The following is a 27,910-nucleotide window of genomic DNA, read 5'->3' on the forward strand; positions in this document are numbered from 1 at the left end:
CTGAGTCCAGACAGTGCAGATGCTCCTGGGAGGAAGAGTTTTCTAGACGGCACATGGCTCTGGGTCCTCTTGTGGGAGACCTGCGGGCTGGACTGCATGCAATGAAGCCTGTGGTGGAAATGTCAGGAGGAAGAATCCTAGGATAGATTCTCCTTACATGGCATGGGATTCCGCAGAGGGCTTTGCTGGTGTGTGGGGCACCCTCACTCTTACTGGCTTGCCCCCATGGGTGGCTCCATCTTCAGCGGAGCTCAGGCTTGTCAGCATGTGAAAAGTACCCCCAGAGCAAAGCTCTGTGGTTTTCAGAGGTCCACAGCCATCTCTTGTCACTCAGAGGAAATAATTGGGATTGGATTTTAGGTGGTAGCAGGTGGTTTCCAAGACAGAGACCAGATGATGGCATGGGTTTGTTTCTTTTAATCACGAGAAGTCTCTCTGTGGGTGCTGAGCTCACCGTGCCGCAAGGCTCATGGCTATGGGTGGCTGGTCCCCAGTCAGTCTCGTGTGGCAGTTGGGGCCTTCTACTTCCTTGTCTTCACTTTCTTTCCTTTGCTCGCTCTTTGGGGCTTCAGGGCTTCCTCCTGGCCTGCGTGGCTGGTGATGGGGGGCGGGAGAGGGGTGGGGGCGTTGAGGTTCAGAGTCTTCTTCTGAAGCTTCAGGTCCAAGATGGCGAATGTGTTCTGGATCTGGTGCTGCAGCAGCTCCTGCAGGAGCTCCATCTGGGTGTGGACTGCCTGGCAGACGAGGCTCTCCAACTCCTGGAAGGAAAGGGGATGGCCAGTGAGCAGGGCTGGGGAGCCTCGCCGGATCCAGTTCTCAACTCAGCCCCTGTTGCAGGTGCGAGAATGTGTCCACTGTCCAGCCGTCTCACCCTGCCCATGGGCCGTGGTTGCCTTGACCTCTGGCTTCTGGTTGACTTCAGCCAACTAGGGGCAGGAGGTCTGAGGGTGGGGAGGTCCTCATCTTCTCCTGACTGGCTGTGGCCTGGCCATGGCTACAGACTATGGGTAGTCACACTCCCTGTCCCTCAGCCCTTGCCTATAACTAAAGCTCTCTTTTTGGATTCCAATAGTCACTCCCTCCCTTTTCTTTTCTGGCCTAGAGTGACGGCCAGGCTGTTTGAGTGTGTCATTTGTTCTGGGCCCATCGGCCAGTGCCATATTTCCTATATACCCTACTTCCTCGTCAATGCAGGCTCCATCTGGATACCCTGCCCCCCAACCATCCTCATTCTCACCTTTCAAAGTTCTAGTGGTAGCTTCATGGGAGGGGACAGGGGAAATTGCTTCAGAGAGTGGGTGTGTCCTCCACCCAGCCAGCCATAGGAAGAATGGAAATGCAGCCACTGTCCACCCATCATGTTAAACAGGAAACCCTGTTGGTGAACTCCATCAGAGTTATAGCCCACAGAGCCTGGATATATGGACCACGTAACTGTGTTTCTCTAGGATCCCTGTCCGAGCAACCACACAGAAGAGGAGCTATTGTCAGGGGACACACTGGAAGCAACTGGTTGGCTGTAGTGCATTTCTTTGAGATCTTGTATTCACTTAAAAGATATGCAAAATTGTGCATTTGCCCCAGAATATCCTCTTGTTGTTTTTGTAGAAAAAATTATTGGGGAAGGTTGTGCTATAAGAGAATGCATGGTGTTTTTTGTTCTATGCCCTTGAGTGCCCCATCTCAGGTGCATAGCTGGGGCACACAGTGTAGGGGGCTCTGGCTCACCAGCTCCGCCAGGCAGGGGCCAGCAGTGCCATGCTGGAGGCTGGGCGGCAAGCTGGGAGGAGCAGGCAGGAACAGCTGTGGGAAGTGCAGGGCAGTAGGGGCCACTGTGGCCATGCCCCACCCTGCTCCGTGTGCTAGAGCAAGGTCCCTGCAGGGGGCCAGAGACATAGACTGTTGCGTGGGTTTTGTTGGGTCTTTATTGAATGTCTTCGTGAACTAAGATCACATGGCCCCCTGATGTGCTATTTGTCTGGAGACTTATACTTGGATGAGCACCATCCAGGCTGCTATGCTCATTGCTCTTTAGAGATTTTCCTCTGTGTGTGTGTGTGTGTGTGTGTAACCCTAAAGGAATACTTCCCAGCGCCATTTGCTCTTCAGCTGATGATTCAGAAACCAAAATCCCTTGGAACTCACAGGCCCTGCAACTCCCCCACTCCAATGCCTGAAACACAGGCACATACATACACACACACATGCACATACTTGTCTCTCAAAGTATGTTCAAAGATGATGCAACAATGATGACTTCAGTGCCTATGTATAGCTAAGAAACTAATGTAGGCTTGGCCAGGCCCTCAAGAAGTCAGCTACCCTGAGGCTGGGGTCGTCACGGTCATTGAAGAGCTGGTCGTGGGAAATGCTGGTAGCTAGAGCCCCAGTGGTCTGGCAGAACCTCCAAGAGGGCAGCCCAAAGTCTGAGATCCAGGCACCGGATCCTCCTAAGTCCTCCCTGGGCCCCAGCTCCAGCCTTTGTCTCCCTGGTCACATGACCCTCCCCAAGCTGTCCCCATGTCCCTGCCTCCTCCATCTTCTCCCCCAGCCTAGGGGCATGCCGGCTCTGGATAATCTGCAGCAGTTCCAAAGCTGGAGTCTTTTTCCTGCCTCTCTTGGTGGAATCTGTCACTGACCAATGACACAGAGGAAGGAACTTAGACTTCAGGGTCAGCCAGGCCTCAGTCCAAATGTGAACTCTACCACATGCTAGCTTGCTGACCTTGGCGAGTTGAAAAGTTCTCTGAGCCTCAGTCGTCTCATCACTAAAATAGGGACATGAATTTCTACCTTTAGTCTACCGCGAAGCCTGTGGTAGACTCTTGATTCCTCCCTGCATCTCTCCCCCTCCCCTGTGTGCCACTGAGGAGCTCCCATCTGCAGTGACTCCAGCCCTGGCTGGTGTCTCTGCAGGCCCAGGTGCCCACCCACGGCAGGGGGGCAGAGCCTCACCTGTCTCTCCAGGACCTGGCCGGGCTGCGCAGGCGCGGCGGCAGCGAACGCCTTCTGCAGCGAGTTCTCCCGCTCTAGGCGCAGCGCCTCTTTCAGGAGCAGCACGTCGGCGCGCTTCTGTGCCTCGGCTTCCGTCAGTGTGGCCACCTGCTGCTCGTGGATCCACAAGTCCCTGTCCATGCCCTCGGCCAGCGGGAGGGGCTCGGGTGGCATGCACACCTCCAGGTGGGCAACGGTCAGGTCGACCTGCTGGTCCTGGCCCAGGACATACTGGTACAGTTTGTAGTGGCGGATGAAGGTGTGGTGGAAGTAGTCACAGAGGGCCAGCAGGTGGCTGGTGTTGAAATGGCCCCGGTAATCTCTAAGCTTGTTCCCCAGGATCGTCACAGCCTCAGTAATGGAGCAGCCTGTGGGCACAGGGGCCAAGAACAGAGTGGGAGTGGGACAGAGCTGCCCTGCCACGCAGTGGATGTGGGCTCTGCACCCTGACAGCCTGGTCACAGAGCCCATGTCCCCACTGTATTTTTAAAAAATATTTATTTCTATTTATTTTTTTGAGACGGGGTCTAACTCTCACCCAGGCTGGAGTGCAGTGGTGCAATCGTAGCTCACTGCAGCCGCAGCTCGCTGCAGCCGCCAACTTCCAGGCTCAAGAAATCCCCCTGCCTCAGCCTCCTGGGTAGCTGGGACTACAGGTACATGCTACCAAACCTGACTAATTTTGTTTATGTTTTGTGGAGATGAGGTTATCACTATTTTGCCCAGGCTGAACTCCTGAGCTCAAGCGATCCTCCTGCCTCGGCCTCCTAAAGTACTGGAATTACAGGTGTGAGCCACCATGCCAGCCCTAACTGCAATTCTTATTACCATGCATTAGCTTTTGAAAGGTATGGAGTGTACCACGTTTCTTTTTTTACTTGCAGTAACTTACACTTATCCCATTTTTTTCTTACAAGATTACCCCAGTATAATCATGTAAATGTGATTATATGATCTCAGTATAATCACATTATCATTACCAGTATTTTGTCTTTTTTTTTTTTTTTTCGAACTCCTGGGCATAAGCGATCCTCCCACCGTGGCCTCCCAAAGTGCTGGGATTACAAGAGTGAACCACCACACCTGGCCAGTATTGTGTCTTTTGATGCCTGTTTTAAAGACTTACTTTCGCTGTGCTTTATCTTGTTTCTACTTCTAACTCTTTAGGAAGGAGATGAGAATGTAGAAAAGGAATTCCCATAAGAGTGGAGTAGGAGGCGGTGGGGCATGATGGCTCACATCTGTAATCCCACCACTTTGGGAGGCTGAGGCCTGTGTATCACTTGAGGTGAGGAGTTTGAGACCAGCTTGGCCAACATGGCAAAACCCCGTCTCTACTAGAAATACAAATATTAGCTGAGTGTGGTGGCAGATGCCTGTAATCCCAGCTACTTGGGAGGCTGAGGCAGGAGAATTGCTTGAACCCAGGAGGTGGAGGTTGCAGTGAGCTGAGATCGTGCCACTGCACTTCAGCCTAGGAAACAGAGCAAGACTCCATGTCAAAAAAAAAAAGAAAAGAAAAAAAAAAGTGGAGCAGGTGGTGATTGATTGATGCCCAGGCAACTGCTGTGCTGGTGGCTCATGTTGCAGAGTTGGGAAAATATTATTTACCCCATGCAAAGCATTGGCTCTGAGGGCAGCACCAAGGGCAGTGCTCCTTGTGGGGGTGACCCATCTCCCCACTTCTTCTCTCCTCCTCTCCCCTTCACTCCTCCTGCTCACGACTCTTTCAGGTGCTCAGCACAGTGGTCAGAGGCAGGGCTCTCCCATCATCTGCTTGGGTCTTGACAGAGGAGGTGGTTCATGAAGGGTCGTGACTGAATTACATGCCTACCCTGGTGAGCAGATGAGGAGACACCAGGCAGAGAGATAGGCAAGTCAAGGGCAGCAGAAGAGCACGGCCCTGGCGTGGAGACCTGGGTTCTCACAGACACCATCCTGGAAGTGTACTGTGGACTTGGCCAAGCCTCTTCTTCTCCCTGACTCAGTGTCCCCCTCTGAAGAATGAGGGCTTGGGCCAGGCGCCCACCAGATCATGTGCTTTGGAGAATCCCACAGTTCCTTCTGCCGACAATGAAAGTAACATGCTGTCGGCAAGGAGCCGGGCTTTTCCCCGAAGTAGGGGACCTGGCTTGTCCACAGACTCCTTCCTTTTCTCTTCCTTCATGTGAGCCCTCCATGGGGTCCTATGCGGTTTCCCCACCCCCAGCTAGAGTGCTCCATGCCCCTTCAGCAGGGAGTGTCTCAGTCTTGCCCACGAGGTTGTTTTGAAGTCTCCCCACCCCCCATGCCCTTCATGTTTCCTCTTGGCTGGTCACTGAGGCTGTCTTGCTCTGTATGGAAATATTCACCTTGAATCTCCCCAAAATACCCAGAGGGTGGAGACATCATGGTCTTGGGAAAATATTAGCAAAAGGGCCACCACTCCACTTGGAGCCATGTTAGGATGTGCTGGGAGTGACGCCTGGATTCTGGCAATCTCAGCCTCCTGGGGGAGGGAAGGAGGGACTGCTCCATCATGCAGAATCACAGACTGGAGGCTGTACTTCTCCTTTCTGTCATGGCAAACCAGCAGGCTTGGAGCCCAAGGGTTACACTCCTCTCGGGAGGGTACTGGGTTTGGAGGTCTGAGATACTCTGTCTCTCCTAGATATGACACGGGCCTTTTTCTCTCAAATGTAAAATTCAGAATAGTGATACTGACTTCACAGACTTGTTGGAAGGGTCAAATGGGGTAAGATGTCCAGCTTCGTACAGAGCCTAATACAAGCCAGCAATCAATAAATGCTGTAGAAAGAATTTATTTCTACCTTTGCAAAAAAAGTCTCTCCCTTCCCCTTTCCCCTCCCCCATCCAGCCTTCCCTCTATTCCTTCCTTCCTTCATCTCTGTCCATCTTTCCATTCATCCATTCTTTCACCCACCCATCCATCCATCCATTGTCCTTCCACTTATCCACCCATCCATCCATCCATCCATATTTCCACCCACCCATCCATCTTTCCACCCACCCATCCATCCACCCATCCATCCTTCCATCCATCCGTCCACCCATCCATTCATCCATCCATTCTTCCATCCATTCATTCATCCATTCTTCCATCCATCCATCTATTTTTCCACCCATTTGTTTATCCATTCACCTATTCATCCATCCATTAATTCTTTGATCTATCCACCCATCCATTCACCCATCCTTCCATCCATTTGTGAAAGGAAAAGAAAAACTTGGGAACCCAATTCACTATGCCAAAAGAAAAAAATTAAGCTGAAAGTTGAGTAACACAAGAAACTGTCTTTCCTTTGATTCCTAAGCAGGTAGCTACAAATAAAAGGTTAAATATCTCCACAGGTAGCTACTCTATGTTTGCCTTATCTTATATAAAGTGCCAATTTACTGAGCAAGGGAGGAATACATAATTGATTATTCCCCACCTGCTCCTTTTCTCTTGCAACATGTGGATTACCATACCCTCCTTCTGTCCCCTCCAGCCCACTTTCCCCTTTAAATATTGAAGCCTTCAAAATTATCTTTGGAGAAAGGAACAGATCTTTCTCCCAGGTACATCATTAACCTTGGCAAAATAACCTTCTAATGAGACCTGTCTCAGATACTTTTCAGTTTACACATTTATCCTTCCATTCATCCAAGATTAGTTTGTCAAACGGTGACTGAACCTATAAATTGTTACTGTCTATTAATTACTCGGCACTATGCAAGATTCTGGCAATACTATGACAACAAATAAGTCATATCCCCTGCTCTCAGTTGCTTGCAGGAGAGACACAAGCAGATAATGACAGTGCATAGTAAAGAGGAACAGAGTTGGGTGAAGAACAGCATGGGCTTCAGGACCGGGTCCTCTTAGAGAAGGCGATGTGTGAGCTGCATCCCAGAGTGAGGCTGAGCCAGGCCCAGAGGTGGGGCCACTTCACAGCCCAGCTGAGTGACAGCAGAGGAGCAGGCAGCAGCCTGGCCTGGGTGGGAGCAAGGTGAGGCTTGTTGTCGTTGGCACCTAAAGGTGGAGGCAGACGATGGCAAGAGCTGCATGGAGAGGTGGGTGGAAGACAGACCCAAGGGCCTTGGATGGATGCCACACTCAGAAGCCAGGGCTCTGTCTTCTGGGCAGTGCACAGAAGGAGCAGATCTGAGCGGCAGGACCTGGCCGTCCTCGGACGTAGGGTGTGCAAGACAGAAACTGGCACAACCCCCAGGTACTTACAGAGGATGTTTGAGGGACAGTGGGCCTACCAGCAGAGAGAATACCATATGATGAGACGCTGACATCTGACATGACCCCTGCCCTCAGACAGCTTCCAGTCTTAAAGAGGAGACAGTTGAACAAATGATGGCCACCTTTGTATTCTCAGCCCCCAGCACTGGGATTTGTGCACAGGCGGGGCCCAATCAAAGTCTAGAGAGTAAGTGAACCAGCTCTAATATGTCAAGGTGGAGGTGTTTATTCATTAGGTCAGCAAATACTTATTAGGGGCTTTCCCTGTGCCAAGAATTCTTCCAGGTTCCAGAGAGGTGGTTGAGGAGTGGGGAGGAAACACACAGATATCTAGCTCTGCACAAGGCTGTGTGGGGTTGGCAGCACACATGACAGGAAGAAGGTCAGGAAGGGCTTCCCTGAGGAGGCAGTAAAGGAGCTGGGATGTACTGGGTCAGAGGGGTTTACTGGGCAAAGAGAGGTGGTGAAGGGCAAGGCAAGAGGCGGAGCAGCTTGTGCAAAGGCCCTGTGGTTGAAGCAGGCATGGCCCACTGAGGGACTGAAAGATGGGGGAGGAAGGCGGTGAGCAGGCTGGAGGTCTGCAGGCAAGGAGCTGCCTGGCTGGAGATGAGGCTGGGTAGGCCAGGCCCTGAAAGCCCCTAGCATGCCCTGCCCTACAGGGGTCCCACTCCCAGGACCACCATCTGGCAGAGGCCTTCTCCACTGCCCATCTCCCTACCCCCGATGGAGTCTTTCTCCAGAGTACTCATCACGATCTTCGATCTTGTGCATTTTACTGATGTGATTTGTTCTTGGTCATTTTCCCTCCACTATCACTCAAGCTGCGAGGGAGCGAGAGGCCGTCTTTTCTGTTCACTGCTGGGTGCCAAGTGCCAGAGCAGTGCCCAGCTCCCAGGAGGTGTTCTGCAGAGAAGGAGAGACTTGTTGAATGGACACAAGGGAATGGGCGGCCACAGCACTTTCAGAGGCCATGGCAGGGGGATCCCTTGAGCCTGGGAGTTCAAGACCAGCCTGGGCAACATAGAAAGACCCGAACACTATAAAAAAAAAAAATAGCCAGCATGGCGGTGCATGCCTTTAGTCCCAGCTACTCAGGAGGTTGAGATAGGAGGATCACTTGAGCCCAGGAGGTCAAGGCTACAAGATCGTGCCACTGCAGTCCAGTCTGGATGACAGGGTGAGACCTTGTCTCACACACACACAAAATGATTTATTTAGGGAACATTCCCATGTGCCAGGTGCTGGGGGATGTTGCCTGTGGCCAAGGCTTTCACCATGGAGGCTGCTGGGCTGGCAGAACAGGCCCCAAAGGCCAGGCCCACCCAGACATGGCAGAAGGGTTTCCAGCAGGTAGGGGGTGAGCGGAGCCAGGTTCCAGGGAGCCAATTCTGGCAGCAGGAGGAACGAGCTGTGTCAGAAGGAAGGGCCAAGGCCTCGGCGGGGATCAGCCTAGGGCAGGGTCCAGGTCCTGCTTCACTGACCAGAAGCTCTTGGCTGCTGCTGTCCTCAGAACAGTAGAGACCCCCTGGCCCCACACGCCCTGTGACCCTTCCTGTCCTTTCACTCAGAGCTGGGCATCAGAGCATGCAGACCTGCCATCAAATGGCAGGAGCTTCCCCGCAGGGATGCAGTGAGATAAGAAGGAGCTCTGAGAGGCCAGGGCATCTGCACATGCCCCGTGTCGGGGGCACCAGGCTGGAGTCCAGAGGATGGTGGGAAAGGCCACCCCAAGCAGAGGGGCCAGGAGCAGTGAAGGCCGGAAGTGAGCAGGGCACAGCATGGCTGTGTGCACAGGGCCACACCCAGCTGTCCAGGAGGCAAAGCTGGATTCTGGGGACTGAGCTGGGGGACCCAGGGCTTGTGGTCAGTTTGGACAGGGTGGTTCATGACAGCCCTATGTGCCATGTGAAAGAGTTGACTTCATCATGGAACACCAGGACCTCCAAGGATAGCGTACATAGGATTATCAAATTCCTTGGGGTTAAGAACCTGGTGGAGAGGTACTGAGGCCAGACGTGAGAGGTTGGGGCCATCCCAGAGGGAAGTCGGTGGCCGCATGGAGGACAGCAGAGGCTGCCCATCGAGGGATCCCAGAGGGTGAGCAGGCATGAGGCCATCATTTTTGATCAGCAAGCTGGACTCTGGGCCTTTGTGGGTGCGACAGTGTGTGAGCTTCATCAGAACTTGCCAGAAGGTGCCCTGCTCCTCCTCCAGCCTGGCCTGGCCTGATGGAGCATGGGATGGGGTCACCTGCATCCTGCAGCTGTGGGTGGCTGTGTCTGCCTCATTGGCGAAGGCCAGCCTCTGAGCCCCTCTGTTCATCCCCAGCAGCCGTACACAGAACCCAGATTTGAACAGAGAAGTCTGCCAGGCTCAGTAGTGTGAATGTGCTCAGCAGCCGTGCCTGGGTGTCCTGGCGGCTTATCATCCTGGCCGATGCCCTACTGTGGCCATGGGCTGTGGCCTGCTCCTAAGAGGTCATACAAACCAAGTGTAGACCTTGTCCTGGGTCAACAGGGAAGGAGTCCCTGGGCTGAATTCTAACTTTCGGCCCCCAGACACTCTTGGCTGGTTCTGGGTTTCAGCAAAGCTTGTTGGAAGCCGGCTTATGAGACACACTTTCTTGGCCTCGGACCACACTCCCTGGGCCTCGGGTTGAGAAGTTCCTGGTGACTCAGAAAGCGGAGGGATTAAGTCTGAGGGAGAAGCCGCTGGCTGCCGGGCGGACAGATCTGTGCCTGCAAGTTTCTCTTCAATAACAGGGAGTGGCCTTCATTTGCATTGGCTGCTGGGAACTTCCTGAAGATGGTCCCCAAGCCCCTGGAGGCCAGCACCTGCGAGGAGATGCAGCACGAGTGGAGGAGGAGAGGAATGAGGAGGGGAAGGGCGGGGGAGGCTTGCTAGGCAGATGTCAGCACGGGAAGCTCCACGATCAGGGCAGAAACGGCTCGGACCAGGGGGCTCGGGTGGCTTCCTTGGCCCCTCACACCCGGAGTCTGGGCTGGGCGAGCGGTGGGGAGATGCGCCACATCTCTGCGGGGATGGAAATGGGGAAGGCTGCTCCTTCTGGGTGTACCTGAGCGGGAGGACCCAGGTACCCCGATAAACAAGTTTGGTTCCCCCATCTTGCCTCCCAGGGGCAGGAACCAAGTCAGGCTACAGCGTGGCACTGCTCACCTTTCCCAACACCTGAGCGCCTACCAGGGCTGGCCCAGTGTGGTGGGAAGCAGACAAAAGCAAGCGCCCAGCATCTCCACCCAACAGCATCCTTCATCCCCCGCACCCCGCACTGCCCCCCTGCCCCCTTTGTGCTGCTGGGGAGACTACTAAACTCCTTCACCCCTGGGTGCCGGGGAATGTACTGCCCAGGTGAGCTCCCCTCAGTTAGGGAGCACCCACCGCCTTGTGCCATGCATGCTCTGGGTCACTCGGTCCCCCAGCTCCCAGCACGGTGAGGCTGGCACAGGCACCAACCCCTCTCCTCCCGGGAGAGAACCTGAGGCTCAAAGAGGCTGAGGGATTTGCTCAGGGCCCCTCAGGTGGTATTCAAACTCCAGGCCATCCAGCTCCAAGCGGCTTTGGGGTCTTTTTGTAGATTCTTGGAGGTGGACACTGCAAGGGACCTCCAACCCCATTGGTCACATTTTCCAAAGAACGTTTTGCAGTAGCTGTTACAGTTGACCCTGGGACAACGTGGGTTGGAACTGCACAAGGAAGGAGTCCCTAGGCTGAATTCTAACTTTCCGGCTCCAGACACTCCTGCGGGTTCACTTACACATAGATTTTCTTCCTGTGCCACCCCCAAAACGCTAAGACCAACCCCTCCTCTTCCCCGGCTTCCGCCTGTTCAACATGAAAATGACGAGAAGAGTGGCCTTGATGATAATCCACTTCCGCTTAATGAAGGGTAAATGTACTTCCTCTTCCTTATGTTTTTCTTAATACTTTCTTTTCTTCAGCCTACTTTATTGTAAGAACACGGTACATAATACATATTGCATACAAAATGTATGTGAATCGACTGTTTATATTATCAGTAAGCTTCTGGTCAACGGTAGGCTATGAGTAAGTAAATTCTGGAAGAGTCCAAAGTTACACATGGGTTTTCAACTGCACAGGTTGGCGGCCCTAAATCTCGTGTTGTTCAAGAGTCACTTGTATATCATAATGAATGTTTCACAGCCAGAGAGACCTTTAAGATATGTTGGATCCAAGGAGATTAAATAGAGCTTTAATATGCTAATGAGCTCAACAAAATATGCAAATGAGCTTAGCAGATCACCAAAAGGCATGGTGCGTTTGCAATGCTTCTCAAATCTATTCGGGGCAAATAGTCTCTCTGGACCAAGGAGCACATCTCTCTGGACCAAGGAGAAATGTTGAGCTTGTCCAATCGTTTTTCTCTACAAATGGGGAAACTGAGGCCCAGAAAAGGATGAGACTTGCCTAAAGCTAACCTGTGGCAAAGTCAGGACCTGAGCTTCAGCCCAGGTGTGAGGGGTCAGGAACCTGGTGGTAGAGCTGCCTTCCCCATCACCACTCCCAGTGTAGGGAAGGGTTGATGTCTATTTCTTTTCATTGCCCCAGCCCTGGTGCTTTTTGATAGGTCAGAAATGTCTGTGAAAGCTTGGCTGGGGCACTGACTGCCCAGGGAAGGGAACGGAGGAGCCAGGGAAGGAGACTGGGCCAGGTGCTGTTCTTGGAATTTAGCTTTGTGGCTGCCCTGCTGTCCACGGCCTGGGGACAGGCAGGATTGTCAGGAAGAGCCCTGAGAACTTGCCACCTTTGCTTGAGACCTCTTCTGTGGATCCTGCCTGTCCCGGGGTCCCGGGACTGCTGGTCTTCCCACCTCCTACTGCAGCACAAGTGGTCCCTTCAGGATGACCCCTTTCCAAAGCCACCTGGTAAACTGCAGGGAGAGGAGAGAGGGCAGGCTGTTTGGGCCTGACACTCCCATGGGGGAAGAGGAGCAGCCGCATCCCTCCTGACCTCATCAGGATGGGCCCGGACTGGCCAGAGGAGGACCACGCTGGCTGGAGATGCATCGTCCTCCTGCCCTGTGACTTCGGCACCAAGGATTCAATAGCTGTGTGTTCTGTTCTCAGCCACCATTCACGGTCACACAGCAGCCACCATTGAGCCTAGGGAACACCTGGACTGAAGATGGGACTGAAGATGGCACTGATGCTGGGGCCATTCCTTGAAGCTCGGCTCCTCTGTCAGGGGCAGTAGGGTATGTCCGGTATGAGCACAGACTGGGGATTCAGGCAGATGCAGGCTAACCTAAGGCTGCACAACTTCATCACTTGCAGAAGTTATTTTGCCTCTCTGGGCATCAGTGTTCTTTTTCTTTGTCTTTTTTATTCCATTTATTAAAACTGGCCCAACTATGATGTTAGAAGTCAGTAGTAGTTTCTGGAAAGAGTCAGAAAGAGGCTTTTGGTTGCTGATAATTTTCTTTTTTTTTCTTTTTTTTTTTTTGGAGATGGAGTCTTGCTCTGTTGCCCGGGCTGGAGTGCAGTGGTGCAATCTTGGCTCACTGCAGCCTCCACCTCCCACGTTCAAGTGATCCTCCTGTCTCAGCCTCCCAAGTAGGTGGAACTACAGGTGTACACTGCCACGCCTGGCTAATTTTTGTATTTTTAGTAGACACAGCCTTCACCTTATTGGCCAGGCTGGTCTTGAATTCCTCACTTCAGGTGATCCACCCACCTCGGCCTCCCAAAGTGCTGGGATTACAGATGTGAGCCACTGCACCTGGCCTGGTTGCTGATAATGTTTTAATTCTACTTTCTAGTTCTGGATGCTGTTAAATGGGCACACTTTCTGAGAAATATCAAGATGAAGATTTATAATTTATGCATTTTTCTGTGTGTATGCTATAATTAAAGATTTACTTTAAGAAGATGGTGACCCTGAAAAATAAGTTATTCCTAATTTGTGCAATGATGATAAAATCACAGAAAAGTAAACAGATTTAAAAATAGTATTTAAAAGCAGAATCTTTTTTTTTTTTTTTTTTTGAGATGGAGTCTCATTGTGTCACCCAGGCTGGATTGCAGTGGCGCGATCTTACTCAACTGACTGCAACCTCCGCCTCCCAGATTCAAGCGATTCTCCTGTCTCAGCTTCCTAAGTAGCTGTATTTTTAGTAGAGATGGGGGTTTTGCCATGTTGGTCAGGCTGGTCTTGAACTCCTGATCTCAGGTGATACACCCACCTTGGCCTCCCAAACTGCCGGGATTACATGTGTGAGCCACTGCGCCTAGCCGTAATGCAATCTATTTCTATTATGCAAGACTTTTAATAAAAACCATTGCATATATTGATTCCACGGTATAAGAGACATGGGCAGCAGTGTTCTTACCTGTAAAATAGAGGCAATAAAAATCTCTACCTCGTAAGATTAGGGGACAGCATGCATATATGATGCTTTCCACAGTGCCTGGTACACAGTAAGCACTCAATAAGTAATGCCATTGTCACCGTCATTGCCATCATCAGGCCTCTGCTGGCATTCCTACTCCCTGGTGGGGCTGTGTGGGCTCCTGGACTGAACCTGGTTTGGCAGAGAATGAAGCATGGCTCTAGGACTATAACCCTGGAGACTGGATTTCTTCAATCTAATCCCTTCTTGGCGGTTGCCTGGTGATTCTACTCACCTATGGTGAGATGGGCGGGCACGGTGCCCCACCCAAAGAGTAGTGGAGGCTCTTTCTTTCCTGGTCACTCAAACAGTGAAGGGGACAGGACAGCTGGGAGTGGGCTGGGTCCCCAGTTATGGGTAGGGGAATAGGACACCACTTACTGCATAACTCAAGAGGCCCTTGTGCTTTATCCTCTTTCTCCCCACTATTGTGGGTGCCTCCATGGCAAGAACCTGCTAGATGGGCCAGACTTCCCAAATCCAAATTCTCTTTTTATTACTATTACTTTATTGAATTAATTAATTTTTTAATACCACCAGGTATTCCAAGGCGGTCTCCCATCCAAGTACTAACCATGTCCGACTCTGCTTAGCTTCCAAGACTAGACAAGATAGGCATGTTCAAGGTGGTGTGGCTGTACACCCAAGTCTAGATTCTTGTACTGAAAAGCGTGTGGGTGCTTATGAGAACGACAGGGCAGATAATGGAAAATCTTCCCAGAAAGCTCTGGACGTGTGGTTGCTGCCCAGTGCTAAGCTCTCAGGAAATAATACTACCACTACATTAGTCTGTTATTTTACAGTTTTAAAGCATTTACATTATCCATCAACTCATTTGATTATCACAACCAACCTATGAAATAGGTATTTGACACCATTTAACAGATGAAGAAACTGAGGTTTAAAGCATGCATGTGGCTTGTCTACTGCTATTCGCTAGCAAAATCAGGTCTCAGTCCAGATCCTCCAACTCCAAGAAGAGTACACCACAGCCATTTTTTAGGAGTGAATGGAAGATATATGAAATATACAGCACTACAATATGTCCACTAGCATTCTTAGATTTAAATTTAATTTTTCAATTCTTGTAATATACATAACATAACATTGACCATTTTAACTACTTCCTTTCTTTTTCTTTTTGAGATGGAGTCTCGATCTGTTGCCCAGGCTAGAGTGCAGTGGTGCAATCTCGGCTCACTGCAACCTCCACCTCCCGGGCTCAAGTGATTCTCCTGCCTCAGCCTCCTGAGTAGTTGGGACTACAGGCACATGTCACCATGCCCAGCTAATTTTTTGTATTTTTAGTAGAGACAGGGTTTCACCATGTTAGCCAGGATGGTCTCAATCTCCTTATCTTGTGATCCACCTGCCTCAGCCTCCCAAAGTGCTGGGATTACAGGCGTGAGCCACTTTACCCGGCCGATTATAACTATTTTTAAGTTTATAGTCTATGGCATTAAGAACATTCACACTTTTTTGCAGCCATCACTGCCATCCATCTCCAGAACTTTCTTATCATCCCAAACTAGAACTCCATATCCCTTAAACATTAGTTCCCCACTCCCCCTCCTCCTGGCCCTTGGCAATCCCCATTCTACTTCCTGTCTCTATGAATTTGACGACTCTGGGTTCGTCATAGATGGACTCATATGATATTTATTCTTTTGCATCTAGATTATTTCACGTAACATAATGTCTTCAAGGTTCCTCCATGTCGTAGCATGGGACAGAATTGCCTTCCTTTGTAAGGCTGAATGATATTCCATTGTATGGGTAGACCACATTCTGCTTATCCATTCATCCATCCATGCTCACTAGGGTGGCTTCCACTTTTGGCTATTGTGAGTAATGCTTCTATGAGCATGGATGTACAAACACCTCCCCAAGTCTCCACTTTCAAATCTTTTGGGTGTGTACCCAGAGAAGCCATTGTTGAATCATATGCCACTTCCATGGTTGCTTTTTTGAAGAAATGCCATATTGGTTTCCCATCCACTATGTCTTTTAACTTTGTTTGATAAGATACGGTAGTCCGCCCTTAACTGTAGCTCCAGTTTCCTTGGTTTTAGTAACCTGTGGTCAACCGTAGTCCAAAAAGATTAAGTAAAAATCTCCGGAAATAAATAGTTCATAAGTTTTAGATGTTGCACCGTTTTGAGTGGCATGATGGAATCTGCGTCATCTTGCTCCGTCACATGTGGGGAGTGGATCACTCCTTCCTTCAGAGGACCCCCACTGTCAATGCTACCCTCCCATTGGTCACTTAGGAGCTATCTCCGTTATCAGATGGGCCGTCGACGTATCGCAGCGTTCATACTCAAGTCACCCTTATTTGACTTAATGATGGCCCCAAAGGGCAACAGTGGTGATGCTGGCAATTCGGATATGCCAACCAGAAGCCACCAAGTGCTTCCTTTCAGTGAAAAGGTGAAAGTTCTCGATTTCGTAAGGAAACAAAGAAACTCATATGCTGAGGTTTCTAAGAACTACGTAAGAACAAATCTTCTATCTGTGAAATTGTGAAGAGAGAAAAATAAATTTGTGAGTAGTGGATATAGGGTGTGGTACCATCCCCTGTTTCAGGCACCCCTTGGGGTTTTGAAATATATCTCTGATGGATTAGAGGGGACTACTATAAACCAATATCCATACTAAGGGGAAAATCTACTCAAACACTAGGATTAGAAATATTTCATTGTTCTTTTAAAGACATCTTTTTTGGTCACTTGCCTAGGGCTCAGAGGGCAAGCTCAGGACCACATGTTTTAAAGAGTGTCATGGACTCTTGTCCACGCCCTTCTCTTTGTCCATAATGGTCCCCCTACCTGGTCTGCTTAGGAGACTTGGCCCCTCAGCGATCCTTGCCCCCATTTCTCAAGGAGCTAGAATGATTCATGTGAAAGAGCTTTGGCAGAAAGGACAGGCTCTGCAGCCAGAAAGTCTCAAGGTTAATTCTGGTTCTTCCCTCTATTGTGTGATGATTGGCAAGTTATCAAACGTCTCTGAACTTCAGTTGAGTTAGTGAAATGTGGACAACAGTACCCATCCACCCAAGACTGCCATGGGGATTAAATGAGATGATATGGGCAGAGGGCTCAGTGTGCCACGTGTATGGCTGAGATTATGATCATCATCCCCTTCCCTGGTCCTCCTGGAAGCACGGGGCTCCTGTCCTGCTGCAGTCACCTCCTGCCTAGCATCACGGGAAGGCCGGCTCCTTAGCGCGCAGGGATTTGGGCTCACTCTGGGCTTGCTGGAGAGTGGGGCAGAACAGGGGCCAGCCGGCAGAAGGCTCAAAGAGGCAGCTTTCAGTGCAACAGCAGGAAGAATTGTCCAGAAGCACTGGCCGCTCACTGGCAGAGTAGGTCTCCTCTCCAGAAGTGAGGAGGCCTTCCCCATCAGTCTGACAGCTGAGGGCCTCAGATGCTCAGACACCGGAAAGACGGGATTCCTGGATGTCTGTCAGGTGGGGGTTGGATCCAGTGACCTCTGGGGCTCCTCTCAACTCTCATAAGCTGTGAGGATTTCCATGGAGCTGACGGTCCCTGTAGCCACAGCTGGGGCACTGCCAGTGCATCTTGGCCAAGCCCTGCAGCTGACTCGAGCTTGGTGAGGGGAGCCCTGACTTGGCGTCCTGGTCATCCTCATGGTCATCATCCCCCAGAGATGAAAGCGACTGGGCAGTCCCACAGTCTCAGGGACACAGTGTCATTCCCAGCCTGAGATGTGGCTACTCCATCCTCATACCTTGTCCCCTCTGATGCTGGGGGCTCCAAGACTGACCAGTAAGTCCAGCTGATGGAGGAAGAACCTGAGAAGTCAGACGTGGGAAGGGGCCCTGAGAGAACGTGTACCATCTGCCCACACACAGGAGGCACATCCAGGCCAGGACACCTTAGCCAAAGGGCACAACTCACCCTGCCAGCTAGGCCTGGGCCACTCACCGTCCTGGAGCCTTGCTGCTGGGGCCAGGATCCCAGCCTCTCCTGTGAGCAGCTCTGGGTGACCCAGTTAGGAAGTCAGCAGGTGTCTGACCTGGCTCATCCAGGTGTTGCTCCGTCTGCACTCCGCAGCCCTGGCCCACTCGCCATGGGGGCTCTCCTGGGCTGCCTGCTTCTCAGGCCTTCCTTCACCCCTGGATGAATGGATAGGTCCCCATTGTCCAAATGAAAAGTCACTCAGCTGCGTGGATGCTGACCTGGGTTCAAATCCCGACACCACTCACTCGAGGTGCGGCCTTGGGCAAGTTACCCAATCTCTCCAGACCTCAGTGTCTTCATCTTTCAAATGGCACCTGCGAAGCCAGGTTGCAGTGACAATTACAGAAGCTGTGTTAAAGGCCAAGCACATGACACACAAGGCCTCCCTCTGTGGGACAGATAGTCTCTTGCGGAAGGCAGGGGAAGGTTTCTATGGCCCCGTCTTGATTTCTGACCTACTTACTGACACTGGCTCACCCGAGGAGTGGTGACCTTGCTCAGTGTTACAGGCTGGACTGCTCACACCCTAGTTTACGTGTTGAGGTCCTAATCCCCAGTATGTCAGGACATACTTGGAAAGAGGGTCTTTATAGAGGTGATTAGGGTCAAATGAGATCATTAGGGCCAGCCTTCATCCAACAGGACTGCTGTCATCATAACAAGAGAAAATGTGGACACACACAGAGACGCCAGGGCACAGGTGCACAGAGGGAGACCACAAGAGGAAGTGGGGAGAAGGCGGATGTCCACAAGCCAAGGAGAGAGGCTTCGGGAGAAACCAGCCCTGCCAAGGCCTTGACCTTGGACTTCCAGCCTCCAGAACTATGAGGAAATAAATGTTTGTTGTTGAACCCACACAGTCCATGGTTCTGTGCAGCAACCCTGGTAAACTAATACTGCACGGAGGCATCTACAAAAGGAGAGCTGCTCGTTTGTCCCAAGAAATGCTCCTCTAAGATCTCAATCTAGGGCCGCTGTGGAGACTTCCACCATCCATCAATCATGAAGTCTCACTTAAAGGCCCCTCCAGGTCTCGCCTGAGGGGTGTCAGGTTCTGGTTGGGAAGGAGGGGTCCCTGGAGGCCTTTCCCAGGCTGCAGAGGCTGGCATCTTCTCTCTGCTTCAGGGGTCTTGAGAGGCTGGAGGCTCCTCAATGTGAGGGCGGGGTACTTCAGGGCTGCTGGGCAGACCCTAGGCATGGCCATGAGTGTCCCCACAAGAACTGTCATGCCAGGAGCTTGGAAGAGTCACTGCCTCCTGCGCGCCCAGGCTGCTGTGGGCAGGTGGCTGCCTTCCCATCCTAGGCTACCTGGGCAGCATTTCCTTTAGAACCAGGAGTAGCCATGGGTGGAACTGCAGATGCCAGGACCATGACGCTCTTCACCAGGCACTCACCCGGCTGCCCTGTGCCTCCACTGACCAGTCACAAGTCCCGCCTCCTGCCAGGCCTGGGATTTGCGGGCCTGGCCATATGCAAAGGTTCTTCCTGCTTCAGCTGTCTTGAAAGAGCGTCCGAGAGAGGCCGTGCCTGCCACACGTGATGATGATGAAGGGCGGAGCAGCACAGAGGTCAGAGTGGTGGTGGGCTGGGGAGGTCCTGCAGGTTCCAGGTGGCCACAGGTGGGACACCTCCAGGCTCAGTTTCCTGCCAAGGGAAGCCTGAAACAGGGGAGGCTGTCCCCACCTTCCCTGCCCCCTGTGCAGGCCTCCTGGGCACCCTAAATCTCTGCGGCTCCTCAAGGCCCCCACATCCCTCTCCTCTCCTGAGCCTCCCCAGGATTAGATAACGCTGGCAAACTGTGCCCCCTTCCTGTGGTTTTCTCCCACCAGGACGTCCCAAGCTGGAAGACTTCCGCCCCTCTGTGCCACGGCTGGTGGCTTCACCCTTGACCCGGGGGAGATGGCTGGATGTGATCTGCCCAGAGCTTCCCGGAGGCTGGCCAAGAAGGCACAAGGAAAGGACTCCTTCTTCTGGCCTCGTGTGGAGAGCAGAACGTCCTGGAGAGGCGTTTGCCAGGCCAGAGCCAGCTGAAGCTTTTGAAGAAAGGGCCACCTTCCCTCCCTGCGCCAAGGCCTGATCGGACTGGGAGATAAACTGCACTGGCAGCTGTCCTGGCAGAGCTCTGAATCACTGCTGTGCAAACATGACCCTCCTTCACTGCGACTGCCAGCTTTGTTATCTAGAATGCAAACATAATGCAACCATCCTTAGCTCCAGATTAACAACAACAAAAACATCCCTGGAGAAGCTGCTTTCCAAGACGACTGAAAGCCCAGTGTGGATTTTAGCCCAAACAGAGAACCCCCACCCCTGCCCGGGCTGCCTGCACCCACATTCTGAGATGGGGACAATGCCGGGAGGCAGACAGGGTGGGATGCAAGGTGGAAAAGAGCTGGAATGTGCCAGGGACCTGACGTGCCACCTACGCCAGCTCTTTCTGCCCCTGGCCGCCTGGGCCCTCTCCTGAGGACGGCAAACAGTTTCCTGCTCTCTCAGTCTGGTAGGCAGCAAGGCTGGCTCCCTTGTGTGCCCAGGGCCAAGCATGAGTGTGGGCAGCTGGTTAGAGTCCAGGCCAGAGGTGGTCTGGGCCTCCCTTCTGCTGGCCCATGCCTTGAAACTCTCTGCAGGATGAAGGGAAGACAAGAAAGGGTGTAGACAGTGAGCACCCTGATGGCCCACGTGCAGCTCCTTCTTGCCCTGAACCATGGCTGCAGAGGGTGGCACCTTCTGTCTGTTTGACTAGTCTTGGACATAGGTGGACGTGGACATGGGACCATCCTGTGTCACCTCCAGGCATATGGTAGTGAACATTGATTAAGCACTTACTATGTGCTGGTCACCCTGCTGTGAGTGCTGCATGTCTGATTCATTTGCTCCTTCCTATAAGTAGGAACTGTTACTGCCCCCATTTGACAGAGGGAGAAACGGAGGCACAGAGAGGGAAACTATTGTTCTCAAGGCTATGCAGTGTAGTGACCGCAGTGGGATTTGAACTGAGACTTCTTGACTGCGGAGTTTGCTGTTTGCTGCCTCTCACATTGGCGGTGCTTGCAGTGTGGAAGGAGCGTCACTGGAGCAAGACCAGCCCCTCGCCGCCTCTGCACATCTTGAACTCTGTGTCTCCATGGGCATCGGGAATTGACTCATTTATTGGTTTATTCATTCACTGGTTTCTTCCTTCAACTCCTATTCTGTGCCATATGCATCGCTCAGCACTGGGGGGTCGGAGGGGACAAAGATGTACAGGGCGCAGACCCCTCTCTGGCAGCTGCAGCCTCTCCAGGCCAGGCCTTCCTCACTGTCCAGCTGAGGACTCCAGGGAGGCCTGTGGTCTGAGTGGAGAGAGAAGGGGGACGGCCTGGTGAAGCAGGGCATGAGAAGGACGGACGAGGCAGTCATCACAGGAAAGGAGCCGGGCCAGGCACGCCTGCAGGGCCCAGAGAGAACGCAGCTGCAGAAACGCAGGTGTGAGGCACCCAGGCCGTGGCCGTGGCCATGGCCGTGGCCTGGAGAGAGAAGCTAAGCCCATGAGGCCCAATGTGGAGGGGCCAAGATCAGCTCTGGGTGATGCGATCCAAGGACGGGGAGAGGCTTAGTCAGGAGGGGAGTTTACCCAGGGCTGGAGGGCACAGGAGAGAATGGAGGATAGATAACGGCTGGTGACTCAGAGCCTATGGTCCAAACCTGCGCAGTGCCACTTGGATGTCACCAGAGAAGATCAATGTTAGGGCTGGGGTTGGGCAGAACTGGAGCAGAAACAACTGAGCAAAGCCGAGGGAGGAAAGGCTGTGATTTCCACGAGCGATACTGCAGGACTTCCTAGGCCGCTGCTGTCCGGGAGGGGCAGGCAGGAGACCTAAACTTCCAGGTGGACCGTGGAGCCCAGGAGGGTGCCTGAGACCCCTGCAAGCGGGTGTAACATGAAGGCCGACTCCAGTGCACACTTTCAGGGCTTCCTCTATGCTGAGCACTGTTCCAGGGCCATAAATGAACTCAACAAGCCTGTGAAGTGGATGCTGTTCTTGTCCCACATTTACAGACGAGTGACCTGAAGCACAGAGAGGTTGAGGGAATGGCCAAGGTCCCACAGCTAGGAAATGGCAAAACTGGGTCCCCAGAAACATGTAGGGCTCAGCCTGGGCCTGGAGGTGACGGCAGCGTTTGTCAGTGAGGAGAACCCGGGGAAGGAGGTGCAGCTGGAATTCTACCCTCGGCAGCTGGGGGACTGCAGGGCTTGTTCACGCTCTCACGAGTGTCCCTGTGCAAGGCAGTAAGAACACAGGTGCTGACTAGGACGCCACCTGGGCCAGCCTCCTGGCTCAGGGACAGCAGGCACCATCCTGAATGGCACCGTGGTGAGCCGAGGTGCAGGAGGCCTGGCTGTCGTGGGGCTCTGCACCCTGGGATGCTGCGGCTGCACTCCGCTGCCTACTCTCTCCCCACTGCAGCCAGCCTGGCATGGCTGTCAGGAGCCAGCTCTCCTGGTGGGTCAGTCACCCACTGGGCAGAACTGGGACAGTCTCATTTGTCCCATCTTGCTCCTGACTTCTGAAACAAATCTGCAGTTTGCTTTCTTTTTTCTTTTTTAATTACTTCCTGGTCCTGCCTCTAGTCCTGCCCCATCTCCTGCAGTGCAGGGTCACTGGGGCAGTGCAGGGGCTGAGGAGAAAGGGCCCTGGCACGTGTCTACTGGGCCTCGTCCTTGCTAGGGCCCATCTGAAGCGGGTGACCCCTGACTATGCCAGGTTTCTGGATCACATCCTGCTCCCTCGAGTTCCCGGGTCCTTGTGTCTCCTAAAAATAAAGGTGCCACTCACTGGGCGCTTCCCAGGCACCGAGCACCATGCTGTGGGCTTTAAGGCACAGCCTTATTTGATCCTTCTAACAATCCCAGGTGGAGAGTGATCCTGCATCCCCATTTTTCTAGATGTGTCCACAGAGGTTCAGAAGGATGAGACTTGCCCTAGACCACGCACCCAGTAAAGGGCCAGGTAGGACCTGGATTTTCCCTCTGGACCCCCAGCCTCCTGATGTCTATTTTCAGCCAGTTTAATTTCAGGCATGGGAAGCCCACCTAAGAGCTTGTTTCGAATCCATGTTTGTATTAACCATGCCTCACACGCTTTCAGATGATATGAAAGTGAGAGGAGGAACTGGTAAGGTGGATGGCCCAGGATTAAGGCTGAGCAGATTTCAGGAGGAAGGAAAGGAAGGCCAGTCTGAACGACGTGGTATCCGTGGGGGTGACTGTGAGATCCTGAAGGTGTATTCGAAATCGCCATTGCACAAGGGCAGGATGGGGAAATGGTTAGGGGCTTTAGTGGACTGCCAGCCTGATGCCAATCTGTGTACCTGATGCTGATAAAGCCAGTGCACCCATCGGCTATATAAACGGGAGCATCATGACCAACACAGGGGAGGTGGTACATCCCTGACCACCTCACTGATTGCTGTGTTTGAATCCAGATGCCGTATGTTAAGAATAATACTGACAAACACAAGGCTACCTGGATGAGGGCAGCAAGAGAAGGGGCAGAGGTTAGTTAGGAGGTGGTGGGGGCAGGGTCTATGGGAATGATGTCATATTAAAATAAAAAAAGAGATGGTGTGGTATGGGTGGTAGTAAACACAGGCATATTTGACTCATTATATACAGCATCTGAAGACTAAAATATGGTAAATAATGAACACATGTTAAATAAATAAAATGACATATATATGATTATGGAAGCTCTAGATAAATGTATGTAGCAGAAATTTAGCTAGCATTTCAGTAAGTATTTGAGTTTTTAAAAAGAATAATGAAAGGTACTAGGATGTCTAGTCCAAATGGAAAGATGTACTTAGTCGCATTATATGAAGCCCAATAAATATGCTCAGGGCCCACAGGCTGCTAAGAATCTGGAAGACAGATTTGGAGAGGGGCGGAAGGCAGCTGTAGGCTAGATACAAGAAAGGACTTCCTAATGATGAGTGTGGTCATGTAAGGAATGAAGTGCAGGAGGAGGAGGGGTTCCCTGTTCCTTAGGGGGTGTCAGTAGAAGCTGGAAGAGCTTAGTTGGCATCCAGGAGCTCCCTGCAGTCAGGGAGAGGAGTTTTCTGTGCACTCAGTTGGTGAGTCCATGAGACATAGCTGTGCTGTGTTGATAAGGCATGCTCCAACCAGAAGTGCCGAAAGCTCCAGGGCGCCTAATCTTGGGTTGAAGTTGGGTTTGCATCATCATCGACTGTTTTCCAAGGGTTTGGCCTGTGGAGGCTCTGATGGGGACTTGAAAGAGTTCGCTTCCCACCTGCTTGCGGCTGACATTCCTCTTCCTGGTTGTCAGTGTTTGTTCTGGCCACGAGCCCCTCCAGAGCTCAGACACCGGGATTGAACTCTGATACCCACATGTGGCTGTGAGCAGTGGGGAGGCGGGGCCTTGAGGGATACCCTGAAGGCTCCTGTCCATGAGGCTAGGGATGGCAGGAGGGGGATGAGATGTCCCGAGAATCTCTGAGTCCAGCCTGTGAGTGATGCCGTGTCTTGCTCTAGCCTTTAGGCTGGGACCACTGGGTGGGAACGCAGGCTGGCAGGAGAGAATTGGAAGAGAACCTGGCAGCCAAAGAGATTAAAGAAAGGCTGACCCAGGTGTGCCTAAGGCTGGGAGCACTGGATGCCTTCAAACAGAGGTGCTGTGGGACGTTCTGTGTGTCTGAAAAAGCACTCGCTGTTTGGTAAATCGATTGCAGAATGCAAGATTTGAAAGCAGTGGACCAATCAAGAGAGGGGGTGGAAATGGTGCTGGCCCTGGGGATGGTCAGAAGTGGTGAGGTTAGAGAAGGACATGGAGGTGTTGCCAGCAGAACTGAGTGATGAGCTCTGGGTGCCTTAAGGATGGCGCCTTGTGTGTGAGAGACACAGCATCGCGCAGCCTGTGTGATTGGCAGCTACTAAGATTATGACCAGAAAGCCAGGGAAGACCTCTAATGTACCTCACTTAAAAAAAATTATTATGCTTTTTTGTAAAATAATTTCAAAGCAAAATAAATTAAATGAAAAGTTGCAACAATAGTAGAAAGAAACTCTTCCCAGTCCACTTAAAAGAAGTGCCCCACCCGACACACCCCACTGAAGCATCCTTTCACGTGTATCTCCTAAAGCAGGAGCATTCATCACCACGACCCATCCAATCCAGACCCTCACCCTGAACATGTCACTACCACCCGGTCCCCAGACCACACTCTGGTTTCCACAGTTCTCCCAATAACCTCATTCATAGCAAAAAGACCCAGACAGGCCACAGGTCACGTTTGAAGACATCCCTTCGCCTCTTTCAGTTTGGAAAGGTTTATCAGTCTTTGCTGGGCTCTTATGGCCTTTGAGTATTTGGAGCTGGCAGGAGAGCTACTTTGAGCCATGCTCCTAATTTGCTGTTTTCTCTTGATTAGATTCAGGCCATGAGTCTTTGTTGGAACCATCACAGGAGAATGCTGGCTTCTCACTGCGTCTGACCAGGCACACGGGATTCTGTGTGTGGCCTTTTACTGACAATGTCCACTTAGATCATTTGACAAAGGAGGCAGCTGTCAGCTTCTTCCCTGTAAGAGTATTCCTTTCTCTTTGTCACTATGAAGGATGTTGTGGGAGAGGTTCTTAGAAAGCATGGAAGTATCCTATTTCTCATCAAGCATCCGCCCATCACTTTCAGCACCCATGGATGGTTCTCAGTGGAATGAAGTATCACTGTGAGGGCAGCCACAGAGAGCCTGCCCCATGTATTTGCTTAATGAATGAATCTGCACTTCATTGCCCAAGAGGTGGGTGGAGTGACCACAGCTCCTCATGCCACCAGGTCCTTTTCTCATGCAAGCCCTGCACAGGGCCAAGGAGTGGGTAATGCTGCCTCCATGCACCCACCTGACTGCATCCCCTGTCTTTGCATGAGCAAGCTCCACGACTCCCCCGGCACCTGCAGCAAAGCCAGATCTCCTACCAGGAACAACGTGCAGCCCTTCAGGTCCATGAAGGGTTTTAAGTCAGGGAAGGTGACACATTTGATTTATGTTAAGCAAAACCAAACGAAAACAAAACAAAAGCAAACACCCTGGCTGTTGTGCAAACAGCTTGGAGTGGTTCAGATTTGCAGTCAGGCAGACCAAAGAAGACTCAGCGAGGATGTTTGGGAAGGCTGAGTAGAGACCTTATTTTCAAGCATGTGAGGAGGCCCAATGCCAGGGAAGGGCAGGAAGGGGCCCTGGCTCCTCCAAGGCTGCTGGGGCTGTGGACCGCAGGGGAGTCCTATGTGCACCCATCCCATCCCGCCAGCCTCTGCTGACTCCTGCCCTGGACACGCCGTACCTTTGGTTTCCCTTAGCAGCTCTTCTGTGAACTTGACCACCTGGGCCACCTCCACCCATGGGAAGCCTTTGCCCACTGCAAAGATGATGCTCTCGTAGAGGGTGTCCAGCAGGATGCTCCTCCGGCAGTCTCTCTGTTCGTCAAACTCCTCCCAGTTCAGAAGCCTCCGCAGGCGCTCCCGACCTTGTGGTCTCTGCAGGGAATGACATGGGAACTGCAGGGTATGATGTGGGGGTTGCAGGGCATGATATAGGGGCTATGGGGTGTGATATGGGGGCTACAGGGTGTGATATGGGGGCTGTGGGGTGTGATATGGGGGTTGCATGGCATGATATGGGGGTTGTGGGGTATGATATGGGGTTGTGGGGCATGATATGAGGGCTGCAGGGTGTCATATGGGGGCTGCAGGGTGTGATATGGGGGCTGCGGGATGTGATATGTGGGCTGCGGGGTGTGATATGGGGGCTGCAGGGTATGATATGAAGGTTGTGGGGTATGATATGGGGGTTGCGGGGTATGATATGAAGGTTGTGGGGTATGATACGAGGGTTGTGGGATATGATATGGGGGTCGGAGGGTATGATATGGGGCTGCAGGGTATGATATCGAGGTTGCAGGGTATGATATGGAGGCTGGAGGGTATGATATGGGGTTGCAGGGTATAACATGGGGTTGAGGAGTTGAGAAGCCATCTCTACTGGGTGAGACAGTTTTGGGGTCCCCACAATGGTGCTCCAGAGCCCTGAAGAGTAACTAGGTATGTGGGTACCCCTGGGAAGAGCTGTGCTTTGGTTTCTGGGCAGCACTCCCTCCTCCTGGGACTTGCTCTTCTTTTAGGACTTTCTTTCCTCTGAGAGTTCTCATGCTGGCCACTGCAGCCCAGGTTTTGTGTACCTCCAGCAGGCCTCAGGTTCTGAAATATGATCCCTATCCCCCTGCCTAAAATAAAATTTGACTTTCCTGAGTCTACTCTTAACCGGCTGCAGTAGAGGCATTGATCTGACAATGAAATTTATACTACAGTGTAAGTGACTGACCAAGAAGGGGCTTGGTGAGGTAATGCTTTAGCAGAAGGAATGAGTCTTGCTTGGTGAAAATTCAGACACACGGGCAGGCCAAGAGGAAAAGGTAAACTTTTTTCCCTGCCTAGAAGTAAAAACCCATTTTACTTGAGAGTTCAGCTGGCCCTTCTGGAAAGTTCTTATAGGCTACCAGCAGATGTAGGAGAAGCAAGTGCCACTTAAAGGAAGTGGCAAAAAAATGTTTGGGGTGCAGCAGAGACCCACCCACCACACGCAAGAGTGTTGCTTTCCTGGGGCAAGGGATCCTCTGGCTGGGAGGACCCCAAGGGACCCTGGAGGACCAATGGTGGCCTTAGTGACAGAGGGAGGCCCAGAGTCCTGTCCTCGGCCCCCAGAGACTCCTCTTCCACTGCCACCACTCTTCTGCCTAATCTAGACAGCACCCCCTAGAAAGCAGCAGAGCCTCCCCCAACACACTCCCTGCACACAGTGGCTCACAGGACCCTGAGGGTCCCAGAGGAGGCAGGCACAGTCCCTCACTTCCCTTCAGGCAGGATCTGCCCCTTCTGGGCCTGCATATGGGCTTGAAAAACAGCCCACAAGGTCCAAGGGCTGGTAAGCGCTGGCCTGAAGTTTGGGCCCCACATCTGGTCACAGCCTCAGAGGTGCTGTGCTGAGCCGGGGTGGCTGCCCCAGGGTCTCCTGAAGAGGCGCTTCCAGTGCACATCTCCCTATGTGCCCAGGGTGAGCGAGTTTCTGTTTAAAAGCCACATTTTCTCTTCCTTCACCTGAAATTGGAAGACTTCTTTCACTCCCTGGGGTGTTAAGAGTGCCATGGCCCCTGCATCTGGTTGCCAGGAGACGGACCCAGACTGACTCAGAGTTTCCGGAACCCTGGGGGTGGCCAGTGCC

The 27,910-nt window shown here is 52.2% G+C and overlaps 1 protein-coding gene across 2 annotated transcripts; it reads right to left on the minus strand.

Annotated features, from left to right (window-relative positions):
- Positions 1 to 402: 402 nt before the first annotated feature.
- On the minus strand, positions 403 to 27,872 carry C7H8orf74 (chromosome 7 C8orf74 homolog). Of its 2 annotated transcripts, none has more exons than XM_004046633.5 (4): positions 27,787 to 27,872; positions 25,977 to 26,169; positions 2,956 to 3,362; positions 403 to 758 (listed from the first exon to the last, which is right to left on the minus strand). In XM_004046633.5, the coding sequence occupies exons 1-4, from the start codon at positions 27,832 to 27,834 to the stop codon at positions 522 to 524; spliced, it is 885 nt and encodes a 294-aa protein (XP_004046681.5). In that variant the 5' UTR covers positions 27,835 to 27,872; the 3' UTR covers positions 403 to 521. The 2 variants fall into 2 exon arrangements, with proteins under 2 accessions (XP_004046681.5, XP_055205047.2); XM_055349072.2 differs by having other exon boundaries at positions 25,977 to 26,190; positions 27,787 to 27,853.
- Positions 27,873 to 27,910: the final 38 nt, after the last annotated feature.

The sequence above is a fragment of the Gorilla gorilla genome, chromosome 7 (genome assembly GCF_029281585.2).
Source record: "Gorilla gorilla gorilla isolate KB3781 chromosome 7, NHGRI_mGorGor1-v2.1_pri, whole genome shotgun sequence".
Taxonomy (NCBI): domain Eukaryota; kingdom Metazoa; phylum Chordata; class Mammalia; order Primates; family Hominidae; genus Gorilla; species Gorilla gorilla.

Coding starts and splice junctions, on each gene's coding strand:
- C7H8orf74 (XM_055349072.2), bottom strand. CDS start 27,834: ATGGCACTCTTAACACCCCAGGGAGTGAAAGAAGTCTTCCAATTTCAG. Junction 26,191..27,786: donor AAGAAGTCTTCCAATTTCAG/GTGAAGGAAGAG, acceptor CATACCCTGCAG/TTCCCATGTCATTCCCTGCA. Junction 759..2,955: donor GCCAGGTCCTGGAGAGACAG/GTGAGGCTCTGC, acceptor CTTTCCTTCCAG/GAGTTGGAGAGCCTCGTCTG.